The sequence below is a fragment of the Natator depressus genome, chromosome 6, assembly GCF_965152275.1.
Source record: "Natator depressus isolate rNatDep1 chromosome 6, rNatDep2.hap1, whole genome shotgun sequence".
NCBI classification, from domain to species: domain Eukaryota; kingdom Metazoa; phylum Chordata; order Testudines; family Cheloniidae; genus Natator; species Natator depressus.
The window spans coordinates 6779749-6804986 of NC_134239.1; the positions used below are offsets into that span (position 1 = coordinate 6779749).

General features: G+C 48.3%; 1 protein-coding gene across 1 annotated transcript; it reads left to right on the plus strand.

The window, feature by feature from the left end:
* The first annotated feature begins 777 nt into the window (after positions 1–777).
* Positions 778–17095, plus strand: LOC141989892 (E3 ubiquitin-protein ligase DDB_G0292642-like). Its single transcript, XM_074956814.1, has 4 exons — positions 778–1074; positions 3177–3271; positions 9665–9832; positions 14455–17095. The coding sequence occupies exons 1-4, from the start codon at positions 1005–1007 to the stop codon at positions 14908–14910; spliced, it is 789 nt and encodes a 262-aa protein (XP_074812915.1). The 5' UTR covers positions 778–1004; the 3' UTR covers positions 14911–17095.
* The last annotated feature ends 8143 nt before the right edge of the window (positions 17096–25238 follow it).

Here is a 25238-nt window from a genome sequence, read left to right on the forward strand (position 1 = left end):
GGGGGTTCTTTTGCAAACATTAGCTCCCTGGGTTAAGGCTATTACAGTAGTTTTAGCTTTCTCCGGTTAATATTGAGAGTTGTGGACTTGTCGCACTGCTGACTCAGGACTTGCGGAATCTAGGATTTGTGTTTTTGCCAAATATCCAAAATTAGAGAGGTGTGGGCAACTCTGCCGGCTGCTGGGGGAACAATACCGTAAGAAGCAGTTTATAAACTGGATTTGTTAAAACCCTGGGCTGCCTGAAAGGGTGATAAAGAACAATGCTCAGTGACTAGGGTGACCAGATGTCCCGATTTTATAGGGACAATCCCGATTTTTGGGGCTCTCTCTTATATAGGCTCCTATTACCCCCACCCCATCCCGATTTTTCACACTTGCTATCTGGTCATCCTATCAGTGACAGCCCTGCTGTCAAATAAGGGACCAGGACAGCTGACGCCAGCAGAAAGTTCTCTCCCCAGAAATAAAAATTAAATTAAATTAAAAAAAACATTTTGGTGGAGACACGGGATCAAAATCATTTACTTCTCTCTGCTCATACTCTTCTGCTGCTGTTATTCACACTAAATATGAAAAGTAAACGTGATTTTTGATACAAAACACTGTCTGTGAGTTAGATTTGCACCCTCAGTAACATTTCTATCATTTGAGCCCTTTTTTTATCAGCGCTTTCATGTAACGATTGCCGTGGCAAAACTGTCGCTCCCCCTGTATGTAGGCTGTACGTTTTTGAACTGACGCTCCCTGGGCCTCACAGAGAGGGAAACAGGGAAATGAAAGGAGCAGCTCCCTTCTGCAGCATGAGTCTAGAATGATGCAGCTGGAGAGGTAGGGGGAGGAGTCATTAACCAGCTCAGAGTGAAACCACTTCTAGCTACCTTTGTAATCCTCACCCAGAGATTTGTCAAAGCAAATTGTACAGGACAGACAGATGCTCTCTCCCCTGAGCGACAATTTTTGGAAGGGTCTTTTCTGTCCCCTTTGTCTCTCCAGCTAAGACTATGGAACCTCCTGGGAAAGATAATGAAGAGCCTGAACTAAAGTTTGTTCGTCGAAAGGACGATATCACAGGTATTTCTGGGCAGCATTTTCATTTGTTATCAGCCTGATCACTTAGGTCCTTCCTTGTTTGTGGGAAACACGCTGCAGGGGTGGTGAAGGGGTATTGTCTCACCGTTCTGAAATGGAATTGGAGTTTGTATAACCAGATGTTCAAGCCATTTTGAAGCATGACAGCAAAGCAGAAACTTAAAATCATTATGTAAATGACCCTAGTTTGAAACCTGCTATTGGGTGACTTTGCTCCGTGTAGTTTCCTGTTCAGCACACACGGCTCACTAGGAGAAGCAGCCCCTGGGTGCATGCAGCATGCGTGGACACTCTTCTCCCACTTCTCTGGGGTGTCTGGAGAGAGGAATGGTGGGGAGAGGGGTGGCATTAGGGAAGCAGATGACGCCTTTAGAGCAGGGGTGGGCATACTTTTTTGCCTGAGGGCCACATTTGGATGGGGACATTGCATGCAGGGCCATGAATGTAGGGCTGGGGCAGGGGGTTGGGGTGTGGGAGGGGGTGTGGTGTGCAGGAAGGGGCTCAAGGCAAGGGGTTGGGGTGCAGGAGGGGTTGGGGTGCGGGCTCCGGGGTGGCAGCAGCATGCACTGGGGTCAGGGCAGGCTCCCTGCTTGCCCTGGCCCCGTGCTGCTCCTGGAAGCGGCTGGCACCACGTCCCTGTGGCCCCTGGGGGAGGGCGGGGCAGAGGGCTCCATGCGCTGCCCTCGCCTGTGGGTACCTCCCCCGAAGCTCCCATTGGCCGCAGTTCTCCGGAGCTGCGGGGGGCAGTGCCTGCGGGTGAAGGCAGGGCACAGAGTCCTCTGCCCCCGCCTCCCCGCCAGGGGCCGCAGGGATGTGGTGCCGGCCGCTTCTGGGAGCAGTGTGGGGCTGGCAATCCTGCAGGCTGGATCCAAAGCCCTGACAGGCCGGATTCGGCCTGTGGGCCCTAGTTTTCCCATCCCTGCTTTACAGCCCACCTATGCTGTAGCCATAGATGTGGGGGGCGGGGATATGCCCCCTTTTACGAGCCTGGGACTCTGCCCATTCGTGGCCAGGCTGGTGGATCAGAACACAGATCCTGCCCCAGCTAAGAAGTTGAAAGAGGGTCTGAAAATGATCATTACTTTAAATTGAACTAATGTAAAAGTATTTGGGTCAAAAGACGTAAAGAGCCCTTTGTGAATTTCATACAGACAGAGGCGACAGTGGGGGGCATGCTGGGTCCCGTGCCCCCCAGATTTGCTGGTTGGCTTGTACTGAGCATTTTGTAAAAGAGACTTAAGCATACTGCAGACAGCTCACTGGAGACCGCTCTTCAACATGTAGAGTAGACAAAAAGCCAGGAAAATGTCAGGACATTAAGGAATGGGATGGAGACTCTGACTATTACGGGGGAGACATCGGATAGCGATGTTAAAATAGCTTTACAGGTTCTTTTTCTTAGCGCGCGGGACAGTCAGTCTGAAGAAACACTGTATTATTGCTAGTTTTGTGATGCAATCTCTTTTGGGTGGAGCTGTTGCAAGTAACGGGAGAGTTTCCCCTTCCTGTACCTGGCAATATTCTGTAGGGGGCGGGGGGCTGTACATGCTCTGTGCATTTTTATGGCAGCCTAGCTGGCCTGAAGGAGCCAAAGGACCAGGAGGAAGAAGGCTCAGGAAGTCTGCGGTAGTGGGACTAGAACTCAGATCGCCCGACTCCCAATCTTTTGCTTTAACAACATCCTTTCTAAGTGGGAAAGCTGGGGAACAGGGAGGTCCTCAGGTCTTTGGGAAGGAGACAGAAGGCCCCTTTCCCCAAAGGGTAAAAAGAAAGAATGGTCTGAACCAAATAAGGAAAGCAGAAAAAGAAAATATTTAAATGCGTAACACCAGTTTTTCAAAAGCACCCCAGGGTTTTAAAAGTGTAAGTCCCGTGCGTCCCGCTGAAAGTCAATGAGACTTGAGTCCCTAAATCCCTGAGGAACTTTTGTAAATATTAGTACCTAGACACATCCTGTGCCAGCTACTTCAGTGCTGGGTGGGGAGTGTGCAGAATCTCCCCGACCAAAGATCCAGACTTGATAAACACACTCAGTTTTGAGAGGATTTTTACGTTAATTCAGCTAGTGTCTCCTTGCTTGTCAGGTGATGATGATGATGTAATGAGGGTGGAAATGTCTTGTGGACATGCTACGGTTCCTGCTTCCTTAACAGCTTGGTGCCGAAGTCTGTTAGACCAGGTAAGAGAACACAGAAGGCCGTCAGAAAAGCCATACTACGTGTTTTTAATGTACTTGGTTTCTTCCAGAGATATGTCCCTTGATATATTGAAATGTTCTGTCAAGTGGGAAAACTGTCTTCAACTGGTAATGTGGGGTGTTCTGAGGCCTTGGCTACACTTGTGAGTTAGTGTACAATACAGGAGCCCCGGGCGCACTAGCTGACGCCCCAACCACGCTGGCAAGGCACGTAGAGCACTCTGACTCCACGGCTAGAGCGCTCCTGGTACTTCACCTCGGCGAGAAAATTACCGCCGGGTGCGCCTTGGCTACAGCGCCCGGGCCTCAGCGTGGACGAGGTGTTGCATTACTGCACTCTGATCGGCCTCTGGAAACGCCCCATCATCCCCTTAAGTCAAGTGGTCACTCTTGTCATTGTTGTGAACTCGGCTGTAGGAATGCGGATGTGCCCTGTCAAAGCTCCGTTTCTGACAGCCGGCTGCTTATCTGCTCCGAGACAAAGCAACCATTACTGTGGAATGCTCTGTGTGTGAGTGTGAGTGTGAGTGTGAGAGCGAGAGAGGGAGGGGGAGTCTGCTGCTGTCTGAACTTACAAGACAGCACACTGATATGCTCTCAGCCCCTCCCAAACCCACTCTCCCCCCCCCATACACACAACACACTCCACCCCACCCCCCCATTTGAAAAGCACCTTGCAGCCACTTGCGTGCTGGGATAGCTGCCCATAATGCACTGCTCCCAATGCCGCTGCAAGGGCCACAAATGTGGCCACGCCAGTGCACTGGCAGCTGTCCGTGTGGACAGACTGCAGGGCTTTCCCGACTGCGCTTGCCGAAGGCTGGTTTCACTCAAAGCGCTCGAAAGCAGCAAGTGTAGCCAGGCCCTGAGACCATTTACTGTTATTCCCCTCCCCCCCCCAGGAGAAATCAGTAACTACCTGTGATGCAAAGAGATCATTCTGTCCAGTGACAAGAGAACCTCAGAACATTCAAAGTCCAGATGCTATTTTTAAAGGCTTCGAGTCCTTTGAACCTTTTGAGTCCGCAAAATTGTGCTGGAAATGTGACAAGAGATCCAGCAATTCCTGGGCTGGGTTGGAAAAGCTGTACGAACAGCCTTTTGAACATTGTGTTGGTACTTTGGGTTGTAATGATATTGTAATGGAAGGGGTACACAAAGCAATGAGGTGAGATCACATTATATACAAAACACTGAACACAGCCAGAGCCCTGACACAGCAGTCACTGACTTCCTTAGAGCCGGCAACAGGCAGCTCCACCTGCCACCCCACTTGCTTTCAATTCCCACTCCCTGCCAGCACCTAGAAGTCTCCCTCCCACTGACAGCCAGGTAAAAGAGGAACTCCGCCAAATGGAGAAGATGCATGTAACTTTCCAAGTAGATATTCCAGCAGAATGGTGTGCTAGTGACAGGCCCAAAACCCAAAGATTCAGATCCATGTACAATTTTTTAAGCTTAATGAGAATCTCTGAAGGAAGAGACATGTACCTCAATGTGTAGAACATATGTTAGAAAAACTTGCAATCCTGCATCTTGGCAGGGGGTTAGACTAGATGATCCCTGCAGTCCCTTCTAACCTTATGGTTCTATGATTCTATGAATTTGGAGACACAAAAGTCCTCTCAAAATGCAATGCCCAGTTGCGGTTCTTTGGAGTAACCATAGAATCTGTACTACTGATTACTTCTATTACACCATTTGGAAATTTTTGTTTTAGTCAACATCCATTTGGCATATCATTTGCCTTTGAACACTTTCAAAGGAAGATGATCTTTTCCAGGAATTATAACCTCTGCCAAATCATAGAATCCTAGAAGATTAGGGTTGGAAGAAACCTCAGGAAGTCATCTAGTCCAATCCCCTGCTCAAAGCAGGACCAACACCAACTAAATTATCCCAGCCAGGACTTTGTCAAGACGGGCCTTAGAAACCTCTAAGGATGGAGATTCCCCCACCTCCCTAGGGAACCCATACCAGTGCTTCACCGGCCTCCTAGTGAAATAGTGTTTCCTAATATCCAACCTAGACCTCTCCCACTGCAACTTGAGACCATTGCTTCTTGTTCTGTCATCTGCCACCATTGAGAACAGCCGAGCTCCATCCTCTTTGGAACCCCCCTTCAGGCAGTTGACGGCTGCTAACAAATCCCCCCTCACTCTTCTCTTCTGCAGACTAAACAAGCCCAGTTCCCTCAGCCTCGCCTCATAAGTCAATATGCCCTAGCCCCCTGATCATTTTCATTATCCTCCGCTGGACTCGCTCCAATTTGTCCACATCCTTTCTGTAGTGGGAGGCCCAAAACTGGACACAATACTCCAGGTGTGGCCTCACCAGTGCCCAATAGAGGGGAATAATCACTTCCCTCGGTCTGCTGTCAATGCTCCTACTAACGCAGCCCAATATGCCGTTAGCCTTCTTGGCAACAAGGGCACACTGCTGACTCATATGCAGCTTCTCATTCACTATAATCCCCAGGTCCTTTTCTGCAGAACTGCTGCTTAGCCAGTCGGTCCCCAGCCTGTAGCGGTGCATGGGAGTCTTCCGTCCTAAGTGCAGGACTCTGCACTTGTCCTTGTTGAATCTCAGATTTCTTTTGGCCCAATCCTCCAATTTGTCTAGGTCACTCTGGACCCTATCCCTACCATCTAGCGTTTCTACCTCTCCCCCTAGCTTAGTGTCATCTGCAGATGACACTAGAAGTGGTTCGGGACTATTTAGAAAAACTGGACGTGCACAAGTCCATGGGGCCGGATGTGTTGCATCCGAGAGTGCTAAAGGAATTGGCGGATGTGATTGCAGAGCCATTGGCCATTATCTTTGAAAACTCATGGCGATCAGGGGAAGTCCCAGAAGATTGGAAAAAGGCTAATGTAGTGCCCATCTTTAAAAAAGGGAAGAAGGATGATCCTGGGAACTACAGGCTGGTCAGCCTCACCTCAGTCCCTGGAAAAATCATGGAGCATCTCCTCAAGGAATCAATTCTGAAGCACTTAGACGAGAGGAAAGTGATCAGGAACGGTCAGCATGGATTCACCAAGGGAAAGTCATGCCTGACTAATCTAATTGCCTTCTATGATGAGATAACTGGTTCTGTGGATGAAGGAAAAGCAGTGGACATGTTATTCCTCGACTTTAGCAAAGCTTTTGACACGGTCTCCCACAGTATTCTTGTCAGCAAGTTAAAGAAGTATGGGCTGGATGGATGCACTACAAGGTGGGTAGAAAGTTGGCTAGATTGTCGGGCTCAACGGGTAGTAATCAATGGCTCCATGTCTAGTTGGCAGCCAGTATCTAGCGGAATGCCCCAAGGGTCGGTCCTGGGGCCGGTTTTGTTCAATATCTTCATTATGATCTGGAGGATGGTGTGGATTGCACCCTCAGCAAGTTTGCGGATGACACTAAACTGGGAGGAGAGGTAAATACGCTGGAGGGTAGGGATAGGATACAGATGGACCTAGACAAATTGGAGGATTGGGCCAAAAGAAATCTAATGAGGTTCAACAAGGACAAGTGCAGAGTCCTGCACTTAGGACGGAAGAATCCAATGCACTGCTACAGACTAGGGACCGAATGGCTAGGCAGCAGTTCTGCAGAGAAGGACCTAGGGGTGACAGTGGATGAGAAGCTGGATAGGAGTCAACAGTGTGCCCTTGTTGCCAAGGAGGCCAATGGCATTTTGGGGTGTATAAGTAGGGGCATTGCCAGCAGATCGAGGGACGTGATCGTTCTCCTCTATTCGACATTGGTGAGGCTTCATCTGGAGTACTGTGTCCGGTTTTGGGCCCCACACTACAAGAAGGATGTGGAGAAATTGGAGAGAGTCCAGCGAAGGGCAACAAAAATGATTAGGGGACTGGAACACATGAGTTATGAGGAGAGGCTGAGGGAACTGGGATTGTTTAGTCTGCAGAAGAGAAGAATGAGGGGGGATTTGATAGCTGCTTTTAACTACCTGAAAGGTGGATCCAAAAAGGATGGATCTAGACTATTCTCAGTGATAGCAGATGACAGAGCAAGGAGTAATGGTCTCAAGTTGCAGTGGGGGAGGTTTAGGTTGGATATTAGGAAAAACTTTTTCACTAGGAGGGTGGTGAAACACTGGAATGCGTTACCTAGGGAGGTGGTGGAATCCCCTTCCTTAGAAGTTTTTAAGGTCAGGCTTGACAAAGCCCTGGCTGGGATGATTTAGTTGGGATTGGTCCTGCTCTGGGCAGGGGGTTGGACTAGATGGCCTCCAGAGGTCCCTTCCAACTCTGTTATTCTATGATTCTATGAGATGACACTGTGGATAAAATGGATACGTGCAAATTCTCAAGGGACAGAATGAAGTTTTTAGACCAAATTATTGATGAGACGGGGTCAAAGTGGACCCAGAAAGTGTGCAAACAATAACCCAGGGTAAGCATAAGAATTTTAGAGACATACCTAGATCTTATGGACATGAATGACCCATGCAGGGAAGTACCATACCTAGCAGAGAAGTCAAAATCCTTGACTCTGCTCTCTTGAGGAACAAAAAGATCCTGGTACTGGAGACCTATACAGAGCTAAGTACACTCAGAGATAAAATAAAACTTGAGCACCTTGCCACATTTAGTTTTCCTTAGCCCAAATAAACACCAGTTTCAGCCAATGCATTATCCTACGGACTTTATGTAGTCCTCCCTCAGATACAGGCGCCAACTGTTTGCGGCACCAGTGGGTGCTCAACCCCACCCCCCCGCCCGGCCACACTCCGACTCCACCCCTGCCCCCAGTCCAACCCCTTCCCCAAATCCCCACCCCAGCCCCGCCTCTTCCTCGAGCGCTCTGCATTCCCCCTCCTCCCCCGTCCCTCCCAGCACTTGCTGCTGCAAAACAGCTGTTTTGCGCGGCAAGCGCTGGGATCTAGGGGGGGGAAGCAGAGCCTCGGCGCGCTCAGGGGAGGAGGCGGAGGCGAGCTGCCGGTGGGTGCAGAGCACCCACCAATTTTTCCCTGTGGGTGCTCCAGCCTCGGAGCACCCACGGAGTCAGCACCTATGCCTTCAGTCTTCTATAAATATGGCACCCAGGGGGACATGCCTCACAAATACTCCCCAACACACCTGCAGTGTGGCTCTCCCTTCCTCTGAAGGCTTAACCACATAGAGGTTTAACAAGTCTGCTACAGCCCCTGAGCTAACAGACATTGGTCAGGCAGCAGAGGCTCTTGCTTTTAGATGCAGAGGTTCCTGGATTCTGTTCCCCACTGCCAACAATCCACCCAGGAGCACTGCATTACAAGAGGCAGCCTGTAGTTGGCCCTGAGTTATATGGCTCCTGAAGATCAGGATGGGCTTCCCCAGCCAGGGGAATGCATAACAAGAAGTGGATGAATGCCCCCGAAAAGTTATGATCCACTGCAAAAAGGGATGGGGAAAAAAGAACAAAAATTCAGATCATGCTATCAAGCCGTGTTGAGCACTTTCAGATTATCCTAACATAAATCAGTGTGTTGTTGAAGGGGCCCAGAGCAGCTTTCTCAAACTGCATGAGGACTACCACGTTCTTCATGAGTCCTGCTTCCTAAATCTCAGTCTTTTGGTGCCGTGCGTGCTGGTTCAGTGAGCTAGTCTTAAGTTTAAGAAAGAAGGCAGGCTGAGTGGATGAGAACCTGAAGTTCCTCCACACCAAGGAGAGCATAAGGTGGATTAAACAGCCAACTGCGGCTGGAATTGCTCTTTGCCGTTTTCCAAGCTGTGCACATACAGAACAGATGAGAACATAAAACAAGAGACAGACAAAACAGGGAAAGAAATGTTAAATACTAAAAGAAAGAAGAGTAATTTTATAAGTAGCCCCACAAAACAGCACACACGGCCAGAATGGAGACCACAATCAGAGTCAAAGCAATTTTTCTTCAAATCACTGATTCCCCCCCATTTAAATATGAGCTTTTCCCCGTGACTTTGTTCTTTTTGCTTCAGGAAATATTTCACAAATATACTCCTTTAAATACATTTATAAATATTTCACTTGGTGATGACTCAGTGACACATTCATAAACCTCAGATTAGCAAGTTATTTAAAAAAAAAAAAAACCCAACCTTCACTTCCCATTAAGGTTATGACCATATATACTTCAACAAAGTGACAGAAATTAAGAGTTAAGCTGCTCCAGAAATCAGAGAAAGCATCATTTTTTTCTGACTGTTTTTATCACTTCCATCACTGGAATCACCACCTCCAGAATCTCATCAGTACCACTAGACCCAAGTTCCAAACAAGTAAACAAAACAAACAACTCTATTAAGATGGAGTTAACGCTGACCTTAAGAGGTGGTTTGTAATATGGCACAGGTTTCAAATTTCACAGCTTTGCCTCTTTTACTTCTCTGCTTTCCTGGCCTACAGGGTCACTTGAGGTTTCACTGCCCTGCTGATGTTAATGGGGAGAAATGTGGGAAGGAATGGTCCTATCCGGAAGTCCGTCGGAACGCTTTACTCACTGAAACAGAGCAACAGGACTTTGAAGAAAAACTTGCAATGTTTGCAGCTAAATATTACCATGACTTCAAAGAGGTGAGTACGGATCCCTACTCCTTCTCTCCTCTTTCACACCTCTGCCTTTGTTTTATTCATGATGGCACCTTGTAGATAACGGTGAAGCTGAGCTGCTCCTGCTCTTGCTGTTGCGGCAGCTTCCATGTTGCGCCATGACAGCGATGCTGCTGGTTACTGATCCAGGGCATCCCAAGGAGAAGACATCCTGTATCCAGCTGTTCCTCTGCCCAGCCTCACATCCCCTGCTCTGTTAGGGATGTGGGCTGACATTCAGCTTATTTATGCAGCTGGACATGTGCAGAAGATGGAGCTTAAAAAAAAACCAACCAACCATTTGGGAAAGTTATCTTCATACACAGCAGACAGAGAACGGTGTATCTCCTGAAAGGTGACCTGCAGAGGAAAGCACTATTTCAAGGGCCTCTGTACATTCCCATTCATGGGATGGTGCGCCTGACAACTCAAGTTTCCAGAACCTTCTGGAAAGCTGTGTCCATTGGGCCTCCACAAATGCCTTAGATAGGTTGATAGATTTTGTCAGACTTTGGTGTGCACTGTGTGTGCAGGGCTCTTAAGCCTAGAAAAACACCTGTGCTTACTCCCCTTCCATCTTCTTGGAGCTGGATTCATCTTTTCTGCCTTGGGGTGATCCATGCTCCAGCACAGTGCTCATTTGCCAGACATTTACCCCTCAAGCTTCCTGGAACGGCAGCCAGGCCTATCTTACTGGGGAAACCCTTAAGGCCAAGGCAGGCCCTCTTAAAGATAAAGATGCTGTGAAGGGCCCAGGATGACCCTTTCCAGCACCAACACCCATGTTCTTACAATGGGCTAAGCCATCACCTCCAGCCTTGGTGTCTGCACTGACCTCCAAGCAGCGTTCCAGTGGAGGGCTATGGAAGTCTCCCTAATGTGGGAGTCCCAGGTATGGCCTGGTTCATCTCCCACTCACCCTGTTCACTTCTGCTAGGGTTCAGTGCCAAGCCTCCTTTTAAGGTCCTGACTTCACCAACGCACATGTCCTTCTGTAGGCAGAGCTGTCCCTCAGCCTTTCAGCACAGGTCTCTCTAGGTGTCTCTAATACGGACAGTTCCAGGAGTAGCTAGGGAGAAGGGTTTCAGAGTGGGAACCATGTTAGTCTGTATCAGCAAAAACAAATATGAGTTCTTGTGGCACCTTAGAGACTAAAAAATTTATTTGGGCATTAGCTTTTGTGGGCTAAAACCCACTTCATCAGATGCATGGAGTGAAAATATACAGTAGGCAGTTTATATATATTACCCTGTTGCCAACTCTGTCCGCATATCTATTCAAGGGACACCATCATAGGACCTAACCACATCAGCCACACCATCAGGGGCTCGTTCACCTGCGCATCTACCAATGTGATATCTGCCATCATGTGCCAGCAATGCCCCTCTGCCATGTACATTGGCCAAACTGGACAGTCTCTACACAAAAGAATAAATGGACACAAATCAGATATCAAGAATTGTAACATTCAAAAACCAGTTGGAGAACACTTCAGTCTCCCTGGACACTCAATAACAGACTTAAAAGTGGCCATTATTCTACAAAAAAACCTGCGGTTTCAAGGAGAAACTGCAGAACTGGAATTAATTTGAAAACTTGACACCATCAAATAAAGACTAGGAGAGGCTGGGTCACTACAAAAAGTAATTTTCCCTCTGTTAATATTCACCCCTTCTTGTCAACTGTTGGGAATAGGCCACTTACACCTTGATTGACTTGGCCTTGTTAGCACTGAGCCCCCCAGCTTGGTAAGGCAACTCCCATCTTTTCATGTGCTGTAATATATATACCCGCCTTCTGTATTTTTCCACTCCATGTATCTGATGAAGTGGGTTTTAGCCCACAAAAGCTTATGCCCAAATAAATGTGTTAGTCTCTAAGGTGCCACAAGGACTCCTCATTGTTTTTAGGGAGAAGGGTGCACTCCTGTCAAGTAGGAGTTCCCTGGCCTCCATAAACAGCGGTGGTGATCTACTGCTTAATATACTGCAAGCCACTCCTCAGGACAGGATTGTCCTATATATCAGCCATGGGCTTCTGGCTCCTGAGAAGGGGAGCTGGCTGACATCATAGGCTCCCGCTTATCTTGTCTGCTGCAGCAACTGGCACAGCCTGACTTGCAGCAGCTCAGCTCCAAATTTTTTGGTATCTGCAGCTTTGGAGAAAAGCTAAAGGGGGCCATGTCTTCTTATTCTGCACCTATGGACAACAATCTACTCCCCATCCCCACACAGACCCAGAGATAGCGAGCTATGGGGAGTTTGTTTTAACTACCCAGCTCCCTTGGCTGTAATCATTACAAATGTTTCCAATCTGCACTGGGCTTCCAGGAGCTAGTTGACATCCATGACCTCAGGAATAAGTGGGAAGCAAGCTTCACATCAATGTGCAGGAGCTCAAGGCCATGCACTGGGCCAAATAATTCTCTCCCCAAGGCCAAGTTGTTCACACAAAACCACAGCAATGTACGATGAGCAAGGCAGAGCTCACTCTCTAGCACTGTGTGAAGACAATATGAGACTCTGGCATTGTCTTCAGCCAGAAGAGAAGAATGTGCAAAGAAATTCTCAGCAAAGCAGCTCAACCCCAGCACAACTGATCTCTGAAGGTGTCACTGAAGACCTACCTCCTCAGCAGGCAGGGAACGCCAGACAGAAAGTTCTTTGCCTCCAGAGAGAATTCCAAATGTCCCCTCTGTTTATAAGAAGGCAGGAGCAAGCAACCCCTGATAGATGCTTTCCTCCTGGACTGGAGAAAGGATCTGCTGTATGCATTTCTTCCAGTTCACCCCATCACACTGGCCATTCAAAAGGTCCACCAAGACAAAGCAAGGCTCATCCTGATTGTTGGAGCATGGCCAAGGGAGCAGCGACATACTTACCTTCCAGAGTTGTGCTGGGACCCCCACAGTCCCGGCCTTTCTCTCAGGATCTTTATCCCAAGGGACAGCTGAGTTCTCCATATCAATCTGGAGGCTTCACCTCTGGCCGCATGAATAATCATATGCACTGCTCGGGTTGATCTATGTTAGGTCAACTTACAGCCGCTGCATTAATTACTGTGGTGGTTGATGTCCACACTACCCTCCTTCTGTTGGTAGTGCACGACCTCACCAGGAGTGCTTCCACCGACTGACAAGAGGCAGCGTAGGGGGCTGAGAGCCAGGGCGCTCAGCTCTGCATAGCTCCCCGCCAGGAGCCCAGCTGGCCCCCCAGTTTCTCGCCTTCCTGCTCCTAGCCAGGAGGGGGGAAGCCTCCCAGGACTTCTCACCTCCGGCGGGGAGATCCGCACCCAGAGTCCAGTTGGCTGCCGTGCTCCCGGCAGGAAGTGGATACCTGGGACCCTGGGGGGCAGCAGAGCTCCCAGTGAGGACTAGGGAGTCTGGGTGGCAGCCTGGCTTGGAGCGGAGACCAGCAGAACTGTGAAATTGCCAAGAATGACAGCCAATGGCCGATGTAAGGAAGGCAGTGTCTACACAGACACTGTGTCGCCCTAGCTGCACCGACATAAGCCCTATGCCTTTTGATGAGGTGGTTTTATTATGTCAACATAGCAGGGGAGTTACATTGGCAGGAGGGGCATTTCAGTGTGTACACCTCCACTGTTTTGTCGACAAAAAAGTCAGCTTTTGTTGACAAAACTGTATAGTATAGAAAAGGCCTAAGACTTGATGTTCTTGATATTTCTGTAGCAAATAATCAAAAACAGTAAGTGTTTCTGGAGAGGAAAATACCCTTTCAGGCCTTCATTATAAGTCATAAAGAAGTCAAAAGGGCACTGTGGTGGTGTGGGACTCACCCCTGCAGCACCTCCTGCTCGTCTCTCAGGGAATTAGCTCTTCCGGCCTCTGGAGCACCCTCTGCAGGCTGCTGGCCCCCACGTCCTTCTTGGACCCCGGTACCCCTTTTACCCAGGGTGCTTCCCCCGATAGTTCCCCCACAGATCTCTCGGTCTCCCCTCCCTGGGGAACCCCCACCCACTATCCCCACCTCAGCTCAGTCTTTGGCTACTGCCAGTCACCTCTGAGCCCCCGCACACTGAGGCAGACTGCAGCATATAAGCCAATCATCACAGGCAAGGGGGGTTTGGACCTGCTGCCTCTGCCTACCCATGGGCCTCCCCCCTGCAACCCCAGTACCCTTTTCGGGCTTACACTAGGCCTGCAGCCTGGGGGGTTTCCAGGCTGAAGCTCCCCAGCTCCTCCGGCCTTCCCCCAGCCCTGCTCCACCTTAGGTACCCTTATCCGCTCCCCAGCAGCCAGGCCCATCTCCCTCCCCAGCTAGAGGAGACTGTCTGCTCCTGGCCCACTGCCCTCTTATAAGGGCCAGCTAAGCCCTGATTGGGGCGTGGCCACAGCTGAGCCTGCTTCCCCCCAGTCAGCCTGGGAACTGCTTGCTCCCAGCCACAGGCCTCTCCTGGGCTGTTTTAAGCCCTTTAAGGCCGGAGCGGGTGACTACCCCGCTGCAGGCACACACTCATCTTTATGGGTGATCTGTAAAATGGGAAGGAACTCCAGAAGTGATGTAAATACCATTTTGTGTCACTTTCTTTTTGAAAAGGATGGAGTAACATTCTCACTCATGTCTGAAATTTGTTTTTTCTCTAAGTGTCCCAACTGCAAAAGCTTTGTGGAACGCCGTGATCTGAAAAACCTGAGGGTGGTCTGTATCCTCTGCCGTTCACTGAAGGGGGAAGTCTTTGAGTTCTGCTGGCAGTGCCTGAAGCCCTGGAAAGGTGCTGGAGCACCCTCTGAGAGGTGTGAAAATGAGGGATGCAAGAACCAGTCCCTGGAAGTCTTAGCAAACTGCAAGCTGAAGGATCTTCCAGGAAGTGAAATAAAAAACTGTCCCTCCATCCGTGCTTGTCCCACCTGTGGGCGACTCATTGAGCACATAGAAAAGTGCAAATATATTGTATGTCCACAATGTCAAGTTGAATTTTGTTTCGCTTGCCTTGAAATTGCTCGTAACTGCCAAGCCAGCAAAGGTGGTGCCTATTTTAAATACTGTGCAAAGCCACTAGCTCCAAAACAAACACAAATTCCGGTATGGGCTCAGAAATAAGCAAAATTGTTCCAGCCACACAGGCCAGGGAGATTGGGAAAATGCCCCAGGGTCAGTACCCAGCTCCACGCAGTACTCCCGAATGCTACGTTATCCCTCCTGTCAAATTAAGCTTGATGGACAGATAAGAGATTGATCGAGAGACAGGACAAGCCCATCCCCTCCAATGACATTTTTCCAGGAAGGATAGTGTGTGTTGGGGGGGATATTATAGGTCTGCTACACCTGATATTTAAGCCATATGTGAAAAAAGAAAAATGCTTGTAATCTAAAATTTATATGCCATTTTTGTAGCTTGTTTATGATACTGGAGAACCCATGTAATTAACAGATACTTAGATTTTGCTGGTTCATAAATTCATAATCATAATTGTATTTCCCCTCTCTACAAGGTGGCTAAGACTGAACCAAACTTGAATAAAACCAAATACAAATGTTTTTGTTTTCATAGGCTTATGATAAAGAGGTTCGATCTTGGCTTTTAAAGTATTTTGTCTTTCTGTGCAGTCCTCCAACCTTCCCCACAGGGATAGGGGCTTGTGAAACATGTCCAGCTTTTCACACACAGTGCTGCAATCTAACACACACAACCTGGAGAGTCCCTCTTGAACCCAGTATTAATCAATCTTACTCTTTTCATGGGTAAGAAAGTTCAGGCTTGCCATTCATTGGGAATAGCGGGGGCTGGTTAAGACATACCAAACATACCAAATTTCTAAATATAACCCATTGTGAAGCTGTGAATAAACTGGTCTATGTACAATGTGTTATGCTGGCCTCACTGTGGAAGTAAACTTATGGGTCTTCTTTATTCCAGTACAGCAAAATTCTCTGTTCAATGTTAGAAGAACGTGGTTCTTAGATATCCACTACTGTCACAGGATAGTGGACTCTTCATAGTTAAGACTGTAGTTAGCATTTCACTGCAAGACGGATTCTGATTTGCTTTGAAACTCCAAAAAACTTTCTTGCTCTCAGAGGTTTAGCGTTAAAGCTCATTGACAAATTAATTGACTCCTGTTCCGAAAACGTTGAATAAATTGAATTAGATCTCTGAGATTTTAAAATGACGCTTCTAGGAAGTTTTGGTGAAATGTAATGTTTATGCCCATCTACTAGCAGAATGCTATCTGCTCATAGGATGCTTGAAATTGTGTGAGGCAAGAGGATATGACTAGAACTGGTCAGATCTTTTTCTTCCTGTGCAAAATTTCACCACCACAAAAAAATTCATTTTTTGTCAACGTTTTCCTAAACATTTCATTTTGTGAAAAACTGAAAAATTAAACTTTTGAGGTTTGGGCTGAGAACTTTTTGGTTTTCAGTGAATAAGTTTGTAATTTTCCACAGAAGGCAGACACATTCCATGGAAAACTCGGGTTGGTTGAAAACCCAATTTTCTGTCAAAAAACAGTTTTGACTGAGAATTTTTGACCATTCCTACATAACTCCATGCCTGCTCACCATTGCTTTTGGTCCATGTACAGCACTTAGCTTTTATCTATTTTATCTATTTGTGTTCCTATCTACATGCAGAGAGATTGGATTTAGACAATGATTCATGCCACACGGGGATTCTAAGTGGAGGTCTAGTAAAATATTAACGGAACTCTCATTATTTGAAAATTAGAAATGATTCTCTACCGGTGTAGTCTACAGTCAAAAGGACGAACAGGATTTATTCCCATAGTCCTAGAGCCGGCAAGGTCTTTCACGTGCAAAAACAAAAGATAAGGGGGTGATGCTTTGCTTGTGCAGAGAGCACAAATCTACACATATCAATGACCAATCAAATATACAGTCAATTTTGATGGATAGTTTTCAAACAATTTTAGAGCTTCTAGTTATTGTTTATAGCCAATATTAAGTTGCCACTAACTCTTACAGTGTAATGCTCTGTACACTCCATTCAATTTGTTTAGCTCCCCTTTCAGCAAAGGACTTAAGGTCGTGCTTCCTCTTATTTACAAATACTTTAATTCTTCATTTCTTTGCTTTTAAGACATCATATATCTTATATTGCTCAAATATATGTCAGATACAGTATAATAAATGTGTGTTTCAGCACAACATTGTTGTCACTTAGTATCCTTAACTTTTTTAAACCGGTTTTGTTTTAAGTAATACAGTAGTGTCACATAACGATTTTTCTCTCTCTTTTTCCGCCCACAAATTGTGCCATTTCCCAAGAAAAAAATAAACTTGATTCAAAGTGGTTATATAATTTTCTTGTAGACTTAACAGGTTTTTAGAGAAATGTGTGAATCTCAGCCGGTTTAGAAATTCAGACACAAAAATACAGAAGTGTCCCAGCCACACTATTATTGACAAAGTGCTACTTTCTCAGTTTTACCATATAATTATGAAATAAATCAACAGGAATATAACTATTGTACTTACATTTCCGTGTGTAGCACACAGAGCAGTGTAAACAAGTCGTTGTCTGTATGAAATTTTAGCTTGTCCTGACTGCGCTCGTGCTTTTTATGGAGCCTGTTGGAAAACAAGGCAAATATCTAGATGAGTGGAGGTACCTCCGGAAGACCTCTGAGTATCCCCAGGGCTACACGTGCCCCTTGTTGAGAACCACTGCTGTAGTGAACGTAGACTCTTTGACCCATGCCCCCGAAGCCTGACCCCTTCTGCCCTGTCCCAGTCCTAGTCTCCACTACACCCGTGGCTCCTCGCCCCCTCTCAGTCTCCTCATTTAGCCAGCTCCAGTTTCCACTCCTGAGGTTTCTGATCCCAATCTCAATCCTCCAGATTCCTCACCCCAGTCCCAGTCTCCCCACCTTGCCATTCCCAGTCCCCAGCTCCTTGTCCCAGTCTTAGCCCAGCCATTTCCAGTTCTCCCCACATATCTCAGCTCCTTGTCCGATCTGCCTCCCCTCCTGGTAGGGTCGCCAGATGTCGATGTTCCCTATAAGCTGTGCAGTCACGCAGCAGGCTCTAAAGGGCCACGCAGGCAGGGGGGAGAGGTGCCACTCCTCCGGCCCAGCGTGGCCCACCGGAGCTGCCGGGGAGAGGAGCCCCTCCCTCGGCCCAGCCCAGGCCCGCTGTAGCTGACAGGGACAGGAGCCCCACCCTCAGCCCAGCCCAGCCCAGCCCCGCCATTGCTGATGTGACCGGGGAGAGGAGCCTCTGACCCGGCCCCGAGCTGCTGCAGCAAGAGCGGGGTGGAGGGAGTCCTCTCTTCCCACCGCAGCCCCGGGACAGCCTGCACCCCAAACCCCTCATCCCCCGCACCCTGACCCTTTGTCTTGGCCCTGAGCCCCCTCCCATACCCCAAACTCCTCATCCCCAGCCCCACCCCAGAGTCTGTATCCCCAGCCAGACCCCTCATCCCCTGCACCTCAACCCTCTGCCCCAGCCCCCTCCCACACTCTGAACCCCTCGGCCCCACCCCCACCACATGAATTTTGTTATGGGCACTGATATGAAGGTGATGAGTCACACATCGCCTCCATATTGTGCACATAACAAAATTCATTCCACACATGGACGTAAAAACTTAGAGGGAACACTGCCAGATGTCCCAATTTTATCAGGACCATCCCGATATTAGGGGCTTTGTCTTATATAGGCAAATATACCCCCCACCCTCCCAAAAAGTGTGCTGATTTTTCACACACACTTGCTTTCTGGTCACCCTCCCTCCTCCAGTTCTTTCGCCCCTGCCCAATCCCCTCACCACCACTTCCCTCCCTGGCTCCCAGACCGAGTCTTGTTGCCCAACCACTCCCCATCTCTGCCCCTAACTCCAGTCGCTGCCAGCCTCCCGTCCCATTTCTTGGCAAATCAGCAGAGATCCCGACTGTGCCTTTCTCAGGCTTGCTCAGAGGTGTAAATATCAGTTTCTACAGAACTTGCTGCTAACGGACCCCAGATGAGTCTCCAGTTGGGACAGGGGCACTACCTGAGGGCAGGGGACAATATCAGGCTATACAGAAGCCAGCACTTTGGTGAGATTAGGATCCACTGATCATCACTCCCCTTTAGAGAAATGCAGTTTATTTGGTGCGTTTAGCGGAGGGGTGTTTGGTATTCAAATGGTACAAAGGCAAGCGTGAGGTATGCGTACTATAGGGCACATTGGGTTTTAAATGCTCAGTACAAGCCCCTGGGCATTCTGAAGGAAAAGCTACTGTGGTTACTTTGCAGACATGAACCCTGCATAGCCCCGATGAGCCCACAGAAACCCCCCTGAGCGTCCCAGGAAGCTTGGCCTTGGCCTGGATAATTGCATTTGTGGGCCTCCGCCCTTGGGGCTGTGTCACAGGCCGGGGAACTCCAGGCTTCCGCCCGTCTCTCTACAGGCGTGTCCAAAATTAATGTTTGTTCATGGTGTCACCGTTCTGATAAACAGCTCTAATTCCTGGAAACGCTGCCCCAGCCAGTGGGGAAAATGAAACTTAAAACTTACTTTCATTTTTCTCTTTTTGTATTGGTAGATTAGATCTCCCCCGCCACGGTTCACCGACCAGAGCTGCATCAGGAAGAAAACAACTGGCTGTAATCGAGCACCGCTGCCTGTAGCCATGTTGCAATTTGTTTTTTAAAAAATGAGCTTTTATTCCCTAGGCCACTTTAGCAAACTCATGGAGTCCTTAGGCAAAGCTCCTCGGAAGCCAATAGGTTATTTTTGCCTGAATACGGAGTGTAGGATTTGTCCCTGAGTGAGAAAGACTTGGCGGGGACAACAGTCACATTAAAAACTGACAGGTTTCAGAGTAGCAGCTGTGTTAGTCTGTATTCGCAAAAAGACAAGGAGGACTTGTGGCACCTTAGAGACTAACCAATTTATTTGAGCATAAGCTTTCGTGAGCTACAGCTCACTTCATCGGATGCATGCAGTGGAAAATACAGTGGGGAGATTTATATACACAGAGAACATGAAACAATGGGTGTTACCATACACACTGTAAGGAGAGCTCTTAAGGTGCCACAAGTACTCCTTTTATTAAAAACTGATTGTCTTACTTTCATTTGCAGGGGCTCTGGGCACCAGTTTCTAAAGATTGAGGGGGCAGCTGGGACAGCAGAGGAGGGAAAGACACCAGAGGCTCAAGCCTTGTCCACACTGCACAGCTGTGTCCGCAAAAGGCAGCTTTTGCCGACAAAACGGTGGAGGTGGACACGTTGCAAAGCTCCTTTTGGAGGCAAAACTCTGCTGTTTTCTGACAAAATAAAACTACCTCGAGGAGAGGCATCGAGCTTTTTGCGGCAAAGTTAAAGCAACAAAGCGTCAGCGTAGACACCGCCATTTGTTATATTGCCAGAACTGGCCTCCCTCAGTATCCCACAATGCCCACCGTGACCGCCCTGCTCAGTGTTTTGAGCTCAGCTGCCCGGCAGGCATGCGCCCCCTCCCCTTTCAGAGCTCCGGGAACACGGGCAGCGGGTATCCTTACGTAGGCGGGGTACGCTGTGCCTTCCCAAACAGCCTAGCGTGGCCCTGCCCACACTCCTCCCCCAGGCCAGGCCCCCTCCTGCAGTTCCCAGAGCGCTCTGCCTTGGTGAGCCCAGGATGGCTGGGGCTGGCTGGCCTGCCTCCCGCAGGGAGTCAGAGCGGCTGGTGCTGGGGCCATGCCACCCGGAGGCTGGCTGCGCCGCCCAGAGCACCGAGCCTGGGGCCTCACCCCCTGGTCGTCCGGCGCTGGGGCCAGGGGCTGTGGTGGGGGTGCTCTGAGCTCCTGCAGGGGAGGAGGGACAGAAGGGGGGGCATATGGGGCAGGGCCTTGGGCACAAGGGGAGGGGCTGGGGGCTAGCCTCCCCCAACGGCCTTGTCACCGGCCGCCCATGAGCTCGTTTCTATTTTCCGCTGTCCTGCAAAATGCTGTTCAGAACGGAGAGGGGTTTTGGTCACACTGCTTTGTCATTTTGTGGAAAAAGTCCGAAGAGCTTAAGACCATTTGGCTCAGCAGAGTCCTTACTTTTGCAAAACAAGGTCCTGCTGTCTTGTTAATACCAGCTCAAACCAAACCCATGCTCACGCCAATCTCAGCTAACAGCTAAAATCATATTGAAGCCTTTCACCAGTGTTAAACCTGTATCTACAGCATCACCCAGCTCTCCCCCCAAGGCCAGGCCCGAGAGAGCTGCCCCAGCATCCACCCCAATGACTGCTCTGGAAGACATTTCTTAATGGCTGTTTTTACGGCTCAGTAACGCAGACGTTGTTGCTTTAAAAATGCAACACAAACAGTGAAAGTGAAAGCTTCAGAGACTTCGTGGTGAGGAGAAGGCAATGCACTGGCTCAGTTGCCAGCTGACCGAAGAGCAGTGAGGATGTCTATCGTGTTCCAGGTGTTTGTAGATGGGGTGGAGGGCAGAAGAAGCATCATAGATGTGGCAAATAAAGAGCAGGAATTCAACAATATGACCATTGACAAATTCATGGAGATGGTGGCAACCAAACTCCTGAAGAAGCCAGGTAAGTTGTAAGGAAATAAACGTACTTTAAAACTGAGCAATTACTGTTTGAGAGAGCTCACTGTCAGACGTATTTTGCATTTGGATAATTATACACCATCCAGCAGAACAACATTTTGGCAACGTCAGTTTCCATTATTGTAAGAGACTTGTGATTTTTTTTAGTTATTTCATCTACAGACAAGTCAAGCAGCTAGAAATCATTTTCTTATATGTTTAGTTATTTAGCTTTTCAATCCAACAGTCCAAATAAGAAATGGCAGAAAAACAATTGTTTAGAGATCCACTGTGCTAACTCTCCCTTTATTTTATCGCCAGGTAACCAACAATTTAGTTTGCTGTACGCTAACCAACAAGTGGAAAAAGGGAAGAAATTTTCAGATTACTTCATCAGAAACAAGTCTATCTTCGTCATGGTTATGCAGCTGCCTGGAGGAGGGGGTAAAATGTTGACTTACATGAAGGACTTGTCAGTTTTCACATAGAAAATGATGTCCATCTGTGTCTACCCTGGACTGTGGTGGGCTCCTGCATAGGCAAGGGTTTGGTTATCATTTGCCTGGAAAGAAACCAGAGAGGGGAAGGGTGGTGAGCCTCCAGGGTCACTGCAACACTCAGAGCTCAGCACACTAGTGGGGACACCTGGCCATCACTGCCAGTCCACCAAGACACCAGGTTGATAAACATGAGGATCCTGCTGTTTTTCCTTTCCCTTGTGTGTTCCTTTCCATCCCCTGCTATCTTCCCCCTGTCCTATCTCTGTGTGTGTGTGTCTTTGAGCTGATCCTGTAACCAACTGCAAGGTATGACACCAGCACAATGGCATAAGAGAGCCCACTCAGTGAAGGACTGGTGAAGAAAAGGACCTGCCCAGACCAGCCAGATGATGACCAGGACTGGGAAAGTGAGTCAGGTCCAGAGCAACAGCTATCCTGAGCAACTTGCCAGCCCAGAGCATCTAGCCATGACAGATCAGCTGTCCTGTGTCCTGAAAAAGTCGACACAAAGCCGTATTTCTCCCACTTCTCCCACCTTACTATCGGTTCTCTTCCTCCGCTTCCTTTTGCATCTGTTTTGTTAAAAGCAGGAAAAGTAACCACAAAACTCACAGCTCTCAACAAAAGAATATTTCACCAGTATCCTCTCTGAAAAAAGGGACTTCAAGTTTTGTTATAATTGTTTTGCTTAACACTCACTTTCAAAATCGTTTGTCTTGTTTTGAATTCTTTTCTTGTGTATCCTGCTTAATAAATTTCCAAGTTGCAGCGTGAGGATTCTATTGTTTGCCAGGGGGCAAAGCAGCCTGAGGTTTCCGTACTCTCAACCCTGCTTAACTGTTTAACATTGTCAGAGGACAGTTTTGTGTCTCTCTGGCCCCTTTAGTACGCTGAAATTAACAAACTAGCAAGCTGTGGGGTGGGGCTGTTAGGGTCCATGCCCGGACCTAACCTCTTTTCTGCTTGCCCTCCAGGGCAGGGCTGTCCTTAGGATTTATGGGGCCCTATGCAGTATTCTTAAACTGGCGCCCCTCTGCCCGAGGCAGCCTGGGCTCACATGTCTGTTTTAGATAAGGGTGGTCTTTTGAAGGATGTATTTAAAAAACTATATGTTGGAAGATCCAAGCATTTAAGGCTAAAGAGGAATACTCAGTTTGTGCATCCCGGACGACTGGAAAAATGTAGTGCCCATCTTTAAAAAAGGGAAGAAGGAGGATCCTGGGAACTACAGGCCAGTCAGCCTCACCTCAGTCCCTGGAAAAATCATGGAGCAGGTCCTCAAGGAATCAATTCTGAAGCACTTAGACGAGAGGAAAGTGATCAGGAACAGTCAGCATGGATCCACCAAGGGCAAGTCATGCCTGACTAATCTAATTGCCTTCTATGACGAGATAACTGACTCTGTGGATGAGGGGAAAGCAGTGGATGTGTTGTTCCTTGACTTTAGCAAAGATTTTGATACGGTCTCCCACAGTATTCTTGCTAGCAAGTTAAAGAACTATGGGCTGGATGAATGGACTATAAGGTGGATAGAAACTTGGCTAGATTGTTGGGCTCAACGGGTAGTGATCAATGGTTCCATGTCTAGTTGGCAGCCGGTATCAAGTGGAGTGCCCCAGGGGTCGGTCCTGGGGCCGGTTTTGTTCAGTATCTTCATAAATGATCTGGAGGATGGTGTGGATTGCACCCTCAGCAAGTTTGCAGATGACACTAAACTGGGAGGAGAGGTAGATACGCTGGAGGGTAGGGATAGGATACAGAGGGGCCTAGACAAATTAGAGTATTGGGCCAAAAGAAATCTGATAAGGTTCAACAAGGACAAGTGCAGAGTCCTGCACTTAGGACGGAGGAATCCCATGCACCGCTACAGACTAGGGACCGAATGGCTCGGCAGCAGTTCTGCAGAAAAGGACCTAGGGGTTACAGTGAACGAGAAGCTGGATAGGAGTCAACAGTGTGCCATTGTTGCCAAGAAGGCCAATGGCATTTTGGGATGTATAAGTAGGGTCATTGCCAGCAGATCGAGGGACGTGATCGTTCCCCTCTATTCGACATTGGTGAGGCCTCATCTGGAGTACTGTGTCCAGTTTTGGGCCCCACACTACAAGAAGGATGTGGAAAAATTGGAAAGAGTCCAGCAGACGGCAACAAAAATGATTAGGGGACTGGAACACATGATTTATGAGGAGAGGCTGAAGGAACTGGGATTGTTTAGTCTGCGGAAGAGAAGAATGAGGGGGGATTTGATAGCTGCTTTCAACTACCTGAAAGGGGGTTCCAAAGAGGATGGATCTAGACCGTTCTCACTGGTAGCAGAAGACAGAACAAGGAGTAATGGTCTCAAGTTGCAGTGGGGGAGGTTTAGGTTGGATATTAGGAAAAACTTTTTCACTAGGAGGGTGGTGAAGCACTGGAATGTGTTACCTAGGGAGGTGGTGGAATCTCCTTCCTTAGAAGTTTTTAAGGTCAGGCTTGACAAAGTCCTGGGGATTGGTCCTGCTTTGAGCAGGGGGTTGGGCTAGATGACCTCCTGAGGTCCCTTCCAACCCTGATATTCTATGATTCTATGATCTATAAATTGATGCAAGGGTTTTTTTAGAGATGTGGTTTTATCATCTTCAGCAACACACTAATGAAATAATTTTAAAGCAAATTTTAAACTAAGGTCCTGTGACTAACATGTTCTGAGTAAACACTTGATATTAACTCCGAAGAGCTGAGTAATGCACAACTGGTTTTGTCAGTAAATTAGAAACTGATAGTATAGATCTGGGGGTTTGCAAATGCTTGTTAAATGGCTTCATTACCACTTGACAGGTTTCAGAGTAGCAGCCGTGTTAGTCTGTATCCACAAAAAGAAAAGGAGGACTTGTGGCACCTTAGAGACTAACAAATTTATTTGAGCATAAGCTTTCGGGAGCTACAGCTCACTTCATCGGATGCATGCAGTGGAAAAAAACTTAAATGGCTCTTTAACAGTTTCAGTGTTGTGCTAACAGGTCTGGCAGGCTGGAGGCTTTTTCACTGTTAAGTAGCAGATCCCCTCCCCCGGAAGACTCACCAGGCTGCAGCAGCCAGCTGTGGTGGGAGCTGCAGGAAGGATCAGAACAGGGAGCGGAAAAGGTGGGAGGTTGGACACTAAGCCCCTGGGGATCCCCAAATTTTCGGGTGCCCTACAAAGCCGTGCTGCTTCTGGGGGGCAGATTTTGAAATAAGAGTCAAAGTCCAGGGTTCTGCAGTCCAGACCTAGCAGTGACTGGTCCACTTCCCGACTGGTCCCGCTCCTGCATCCACAGCTGATTGGTCCATGCCCCGGCTCCTGGCCCTGGACTGGAGAGGGGTCCTGCAGGGCTGGCTTCTGGGCTTGTGCCAGCTGCAGTGACAAGGGGATCGGGCCCT

Excerpts from the sequence above, each read along its gene's own strand:
- LOC141989892 (XM_074956814.1), top strand. The coding sequence starts at position 1,005 with ATGGAACCTCCTGGGAAAGATAATGAAGAGCCTGAACTAAAGTTTGTT. Across the intron at positions 1,075-3,176 it reads TCGAAAGGACGATATCACAG|GTGATGATGATGATGTAATG; the intron begins GTATTTCTGGGC and ends CTTGCTTGTCAG. Across the intron at positions 9,833-14,454 it reads ATTACCATGACTTCAAAGAG|TGTCCCAACTGCAAAAGCTT; the intron begins GTGAGTACGGAT and ends TTTTTCTCTAAG.